This window comes from Oryx dammah, unplaced genomic scaffold, assembly GCF_014754425.2.
Source record: "Oryx dammah isolate SB20612 unplaced genomic scaffold, SCBI_Odam_1.1 HiC_scaffold_28, whole genome shotgun sequence".
Classification (NCBI taxonomy): Eukaryota; Metazoa; Chordata; class Mammalia; order Artiodactyla; family Bovidae; genus Oryx; species Oryx dammah.
In genome coordinates this window covers 101,541,855-101,549,703 of record NW_024070212.1, presented here as the reverse complement: position 1 = coordinate 101,549,703, position 7,849 = coordinate 101,541,855, and the positions used below count along the sequence as shown (strand labels likewise).

The 7,849-nt window shown below is 45.2% G+C and overlaps 1 protein-coding gene across 1 annotated transcript in view; it reads right to left on the bottom strand.

Annotated features, from left to right (window-relative positions):
• Positions 1 to 1,907: 1,907 nt before the first annotated feature.
• Positions 1,908 to 7,849, bottom strand: part of ZMYND12 (zinc finger MYND-type containing 12) — a 35,254-nt gene continuing 29,312 nt past the window's right edge. Inside the window, exons 6-8 of the mRNA XM_040231509.1 lie at positions 5,937 to 6,048; positions 4,273 to 4,418; positions 1,908 to 2,240 (exon numbers count right to left, since the gene is read on the bottom strand). Coding sequence (XP_040087443.1) covers positions 2,115 to 2,240; positions 4,273 to 4,418; positions 5,937 to 6,048 — 384 coding nt within the window. The 3' untranslated portion in view covers positions 1,908 to 2,114. The remainder of the gene's footprint in view (positions 2,241 to 4,272; positions 4,419 to 5,936; positions 6,049 to 7,849) is intronic.

Below are 7,849 nucleotides of genomic sequence, written 5' to 3'. Positions count from 1 at the left end.
ATGTATTTTTTAAAAGTTATGTTGAGGTAACATTTTTTTCTTTTTAAAATGTTTTTTAAATTGGAGGATAATTTCTTTGCAACATTGTGTTGGATTCTACCATACAGCAACATGAATCAGCCATAGGAATAGATATGTCCCCTCCCTCTTAAACCTCCTTCGCATCTCCCACCCCTATTCCACCCATCAGAGCACCCTGTGACATACAGCAAAGTCCCACTGTCTGTTTTACGTATGGTAATGTATGTTTCCATGTTACTCTCTCAATTTGTCCCACCCTCTCCTTCCACCACTGTGTCCATAAGTCTGTTTTCTGTGTCTGCATCTCTATCGCTGCCCTACAAATAGGTTCATTGGTACCATTATTTTAGATTCCATAAATATGCATTAATATATGATATCTGTTTTTCTGACTTACTTCACTCTGTGTAACAAGCCCTAGGTTCTTTCACCTCATTAGGACAGACTCACATGCGTTCTTTTTATATGGCTGAGCAATATTCCATTGTATATATGTACCACAACTTCTTTATTCACTCACGTTAAGTGGACATCTAGGTGCTTCCATGTCCTAACTATTGTAAATAGTGCAGCAACAAACACTGGGTACATGCATCTCTTTCAGTCATGGTTTTCTCAGAGTGTATGACTGGTAAGTAGTGGGATTGTTGAGTCATATGGTAGTTCTATTCCTAATTTTTCAAGGAATCTCCATATTGTTCTCCATAGCGGCCATATTGGTCCTTCTTTTCTCTAATTTATTTTATCTTTGGCTGCCCTGAGTCCTCATTGCTGCACATGGGCTTTCCCTAATTGCAGCGAGTGGGAGCTACTCTCTAGCTGCAGTGCTCAGTCTTCTCATTGCAGTGGCTTCTCTTGTTGCGGAACATAGTCTCTAAGGTGGGCGGGCTCAGTACTTGCAGCTCGAAAGCTCTAGAGTGCAGGCTCAGTAATTGTGACACATGGGCCTAGTTGCCCTGTAGCATGGGGAATCTTCCCAGACTAGAGATCAAACCACTGTCTGCTGCATTGCAAGGTGGATTCTTAACCACTGGGCCACCGGGTAAGTCCTTTGACAGGTCCTTGATTTGCATATCCTCTCCCTGATTTAGATCTATCCAGAAAGCCAAGAGCTAATGGGCAGGCTGCTTGGTGAGTCTGGAGCAAAAATGTCTGTGCTAAATGACCAGAGTCCTCAATGGGACAAGTTGATACAGTCAGGGCCACACCTGGGCCATCTCAGAATGTAAGGATGAGATTGAGCGTGTGTGAGCAGGGGGTCACAGAGCTAGTATGTGAGGAAGCTAGGATCTGAACCGGGCATGTCTGCTCCAGTGCCTGCAGCCTGTCCCCGACATCACAGGAGACCTTCCAGAGTACTGCCCTAGACAGTAGAGATGACTCGCATCCACTTAGGAAAGAGACACCAGCTTGAAAGGGCAATTTAACCCATCTATACTGGAGCTCCTTGAAAGGCCCCAGGGGCCTTTTCTGCCCAAGACCTACAATTTATGTCTGCATTTTGCAATTTGCTTTCTACGTGTCACACATCCTTTTTGTTCCTCCATTCCTCCTTTACTGCCTGCTTTTCCATTAAGTGGATCTTTTCTAGTGTGCCACTTTAATTTCTTTGTTGATTTTAACTGTTTTTAGAGTAATTTTCTTAGCGATTGCTCTAGGAATCATAATGGGCGTTTTAATCACAATCTACCTCCAATTAATGCCAACTTAATTACAGCAGAATAGAGGAACTTTAATATAGCTCTAATCCCTACCCCTTTCTTTGGCAAAGAGCTATGAAGCATGAATCACTGGGAGACCTCTGAGAAATAGGATAAACTATTTGCAGTTTAATTATGGATACCTTGTTAGTAAACTGACAGCACATTATTCAAAGTCGTACAAAGTCATAACAAACAAGAGTTTTACTGATCTCTGTGCCAAAAGCTCTACATTCCCCCAACATATGCTATGTAACAATAAAAACACAGCTACGAGTGCAGTCCCAGGGGAATGGGGTAGGTACTTCAGCAATTCATAGCACCTCACTGGCCCTATGCAAGGCTGAAATACATGAGATGCTCAGTCGTCCCTGATGCAGAGCTCATGGGTCACTAAGTAATGGGTTGAGTTTCCTCAACTGAGATGAGATTTAGTAAGTCTTGAATGGTGTTTTGTTCCTGAACACTGAGCTTCTGTTTTTTGGCTAGATGGAGGGCTCTCAAGGCGTATTCCTCTGCCTGAAAGAGAATTGCAGAGACAAAAGGAAATTGTCACAGAAAAGCATTATATTGGAAGGCCCATCTCTGCTCAGCTCCAGAAACATGGGCAAGGATCCTTCAACTTCTCACACTACCCACTGAGCTCTTTGTGAAAACCTGTGAACACATGAAATAGGTCTTCATAGCTAGCCTCACGTGTGGGATGAGGGTGAGAGAGGTCAGGGAACAGGAAAACCTGGATGCTGAGTTTCTGAGTTTATAGTGGACAAAGTCTCTTTTCTCCATTTCAGGGGCCTTTGAAGCAACACTGAGAGGCATGGAGGTGAGAGGCGCCACCAGTAAATTGCTATCTGGGGAGTCCGGGTGGCCCAGAGTCTTGATTTGGACAGAAGTTTCACAGGACATCTTGAGACAGACGCTGGCCCATCTTTCCTTTCTTGCTACCTCCCCTTCTTTCCTCCCTCTCTGCCTTCCTTCTCCCTTTTCCTCCTTTCTTTCAATGAACATTTATTGAATGGCTACTGTGTTTCAGAGACTGTGACTATAGGCAGAAATTCCTAACCTTGCGAAATTTACTATATAGTAGGAGAGAGAGGCAATAAACAAGACAGGTAAGTAGAATATGATGGTATCTTAAATAGTGATTCATGCTAAGAGAAAAAACTAAACAGGCAGGAGGACAGAAAGCATGAGCGATGATAACGCTGCTGCTGCTGCTGCTAAGTTGCTTCAGTCGTGTCCGATGGGGGGTTGTCATTTCAGACAGAGGACGGGGAAAGCCTGATTCAAGAGCAGATAGCTGATTCCAGACCTGAAGGAAGCAAGGCACCAATCTCAGTAGACAGAGGTGGCCCTTTCTTCTAAGAACCTCTTGTAGATCTAACATCCTTAAAATACCTTGGAGGAATGACTTCCTTGAGTAGGAAATGGGACCCTGAAATGCAGAGGTTTTGTCCACAGTAAACCTGGAAATGCAATGAAAATGCTTCTCTGTTCCCTGACCCTTCTCACCTCCATCCTTCATCGGGTGGCTCTCCCGCCTTCATGTTCCCCCAGTGCCCCAGGCTTTGTTATCACACTGTTGTAACCCACTGATCCGGAACTCCTCCAGGCCCTGGTATACAGTAGGTGCTTAGTAAAAGTTTGCAGACAAATGGAAAGAAGGAAGGAAGGAAGGGAGGAAGGGAACAGGGGAAGGACATCTTAACTTTTCCATGTCACCTGCACAAAATTGCCTCCTCCAACCAACCCTCTCTCCTCTTGCCTGCTTTGTTTTTCTTTGTAGAGCTTTTCTCTCTGAAATTATATTACACATTTATGCGTTTACTTGTTTATTGTGACTTCCCCTCCTCCAGAAGAGCATAAGTTCCATGGAAATAGGCAACTTGGCTGGTGGTTCACCACTGTACCCTCAGTCTCCAGAACCATCCTTTGCAAATGGCAGAAGTTCAATAAATTATCGAATGAATGGATTAATCAGTCAATAAATCAAGAAACCTGAGATTTGCCACTTACTCTATAAGAAATTTGGCAAATAATGGACCCACTCTGTGCCTCAGTTCCTTACCTGTAAAGTGGGAATGATAAAAGACTTACTTTGAAGGTTGATATGAGAATTACATGAGACACTTCATGTAAAGTACTTAGGCTAGTGACTGGCATGTAATAAGCACTCAAAAATGATTACCTTTGGAATTGTTTCTGCCTGGACCCCTCCAGCAACAGGGAACTCACTATCACTGTGTAGTTAGAGTGACTGCTCCATTTCCCCAAGAACTCCCCAGAGCCGTTCTGTCCTGCAGGCCTCCCAGCACTGCCCAGCCTCAGTTTACCTGTGCGACCCTAGGGTGGTCCCTTGAGGGAAGAAGACAATCCTGTTTTCATTGTGCAGTTGGACTTAACAAGGAGAAATGTCATGAGTGTCTGAACTTTTTTGGAGCAAGGGCTTACTCTGAGGACAAAAGCTAGTGCAGCTGGACAAAACAGCCGAATCCAACCAGAGGAATTTCTTCCTCTGTTTTAGACTTGCTGCTTTTCTAGAGGAACTTGCCTTTGAAGAATTCATCATCAGGAAGTAAAGCATGAACAGAATTTTGAGAACAAAGATAGTTTTCTGAGGGGCTTTGTTAGATGTAGATTCTCGAATGTTCAAGATTGAAGTCAGGATCTGAATAGCTTCTGCTTCCTGGGCTTCATCTGCAATGGAAAGAAAGGGAGAAAAGAGGAAACAGGCCCTGGGGCAGCTGTGTCTACCCTCAGGGATTTAGGGCACTCGCCCTTCAGGCAGTTCACCAGCTTTGTCCAACATGCCATCATCAGGGTAAACGGAAAGAAAAAAAAAGTTCATTCCTACAGGTCCCTGAGTTGCTTAGCTTGCTTGCTTTCAGAGTCCTAGATTTCTCAGGCCCCCAATACAGGGAATTTGTCCCGGTATGATTCCTTGGGTTCAATTCAGTTTCCACTCTACAGCAAGAGGAAGGAGACAGGCTTCCGGCAACCACAGAATCTTAATTCTTCTTCCCCAAATCCAAAGACACTTAAGCAACAACCTTTCCGCTTTCCCTATGTGAGGCTAAGCTAAGAGAAAAAGACAGAAAAGACATACACTATAATGTTAAAGTTGACACTCTGGATGGCTATGATTTTCAAGTTTTATGCTTTAACATGAACCACTTTTATAATGAGAGAAAAGTCAATAAAGTTATGAATTTTTCGAAGCTTAGCTCAAAACTTCTCCTTCAAGAAGTCTTCCTGTTTCAAAACCATCCAACTGTCCTCATTTCTTCATTCTGGGACTCACCTTGTAATATAATTTTGTACTTGTTGAAGTTATCTTTTCTTTCACATAGTTTCTGTCTCACTCACTACACTGTTTTCCTCTTTTGAGCAGAAACTAGATCCTGCATCGATTTTTATGATCTTGGAAGGAATGGTGCTGTACTCAGTCCTCAGCTCTTTGCTGAGCTGAGGATACAGAGATGACTCAGAATCCACCATGCCCCTGAGAAGCTCACGGTCCAGTAAAGGGAGAGGATGAGGCTCCAGAACAAATGAGCAATTGGACTTCTGTGTGGACACTCATGTGTCCTGGGAGGATAACATATAAAAAATGGATGCTGTGCGAAAATCTCAGGGGGTTCTAGCAGGGATTTTTTCCTTCCAAATATGTCCCTCACTAACCCCACTGGAAAGACTGTGTGTGATGCTGTGGTGCTGTGCTGTGTTAAGTCACTTCAGTTGTATCCGACTCTGTGCGACCCTGTGGACTGTAGACCACCAGGCTCCTCTGTCCATGGGATTCTCCAGGCAAGAATACTGGAGTGGGTTGCCATGCCTTCCTCCAAGGGATCTTCCTGACTCAGGAATCAAACCCACGTCCCCTGAATTGGCAGGCAGGTCCTTTACCATTAGTGCCACCTGCGATGCCCATGGGTAATGCTGCTGCTGCTGCTGCTGCTAAGTCCCTTCAGTCGTGTCCAACTCTGTGTGACCCCATAGACGGCAGCCCACCAGGTAATGCCAGGCACCTGAATTTTTCACAACACTGGCCAAATCTCTTTGATTCCTCTGTCTCAGTTTGCCCATCTGCAAAATAGGGAAGTGGCACGGATGTGCCCCATGACAGGGACAGCTGCTCTCCCTGTGAGAGGCAAAGTCTGTGGATCAGAAGAAATGAAGTCACTGCTCTGCTTCCCAGGAAGAATTGCCACTTACCCAAGCCAGTATCAGTCTCAAATCGTTTGCCCAGTAGATCTGTTTGTTGGATGCGAGCCTGTGAGAGGACTTGATAGCGATCGTTCAAATATTTGTTCCAGATCTCAGAGACCTGTTGGGAAAGGAGATGGTAATCAGACAAGCAGGCTGGACTTTAGCCATTGGACCAGCCATTTGGGAGGGCAGAACCTCTGGCCAGGCTTTCTGACCACCTACAGACTCCCCATTTCATTGTGCCTGGAGGCAGGAGGAGCCCTAGGAGCCGGAGGTGCTTGCCCGAGGTAAGTTTGACAAATGCTGGGCTGCAAAGGGCATGTGGAAAGTTGATCTGGGGACAGCCCTGGTGGGGGTCTAATTATATCAGCTCCCATGTATGTGTGAATACCAAGAGGAGAAAGAGGATGGGATGAATTGGGAGATTAGGATTGACATATATACATTACTATGGTGGTTCACCTGAGCATGCACTCACACATGTTTAAAATAGGTAACTGAGAACCTACTATATAGCCGAGGCAACTCTACTCAGTGCTCTGTGGTGACCTAAATGGGAAGTGGCAGTTCTTCCTAGGAAGCAGAGCAGCGACTTCACCTCTTCTGATCCACAGACTTTGCCCCTCAGAGGGAGAGCAGCTGTCCCTATCATGGTGCACATCCGTGCCGTCTTCCCTACTTTGCAGATGGGCAAACTGAGACAGTGAAATCAAAGAGATTTGGCCAGTGTTGTGAAAAATTCAGGTCCCTAGCATCACCCATGAAGGCGATGGCACCCCACTCTAGTACTCTTGCCTGGAAAATCCCATGGACAGAGGAGCCTGGTAGGCTGCAGTCCATGGGGTTGCACAGAGTCGGACACGACTGAAGCGACTTAGCAGCAGCAGTATCACCCGTGGGCTTCCCAGGTGGCGCTAATGGTAAAGAACCTGCCTGCCAATTCAGGAGATAGGGTTTTGATTTCTGAGTCAGGAAGGTCCCCTGGAGGATGGTGGTTTAGGTGGTGAAGAAATCCGCCTGCCAGGGCGGGAGCTGCAGGAGATCTGGGTTCAATCCTTGAGTCGTGAAGACACCCCGGAGGAGGAAAGGGCAACCCACCCCAGTATTCTTGCTGGGAGAACCCCATGGATAGAGAAGACTGCTGGGCTATAGTTCATGGCGTTGCAAAGAGTCGGACATGACTGAACGCCTGAGCACCCACTCACACATGTGTAAAATAGATAACTAATGAGAACCTACTGCACAGCAGAAGGAATTCTACTCAATGCACTGTGGTGACCTAAACGGGCAGGAAATCCAAAAAAAAAGGGATATATGTATACATATAGCTGATTCACTTTGCTGTACAGCAGAAACGAGCATAATATTGTAAACCAACTATACTCCAATACAAATTAATTTACAAAATCAGGTCTAAATATATTCTTTTAAAAAGTGACTGCCATATGTTGAACTTCCTTTACATCCTCCCAGCACCCCAACTGAAGTCTTGTTCTTATTACTCCCAATTTATAGATAATTAAAGTGAGGCTCAGAAAAGTTAAGATCACACTTGACTCTTGGTAAGAGCTGCTATGTGCAACAACCAAGGTTTAAATTCAAGTCTGCCTGATTCCAGAGCTCTTTTTTTTTTTTTTTCTGGCTACATCACAATGCCTCCTCCTCAGAAGTGGGTCTAAAATATGAATAAACAGTCACTGCATGAGAGCCTTGGAGAAGGCAATGGCACCTCACTCCAGTACTCTTGCCTGGAAAATCCCATGGATGGAGGAGCCTGGTGGGCTGCAGTCCATGGGGTCGCCAAGAGTCGGACATGACTGAGCAACTTCACTTTTACTTTTCACTTTCATGCATTGGAGAAGGAAATGGCAACCCATTCCAGTGTTCTTGCGTGGAGAATCCCAGGGACGAGGGAGCCT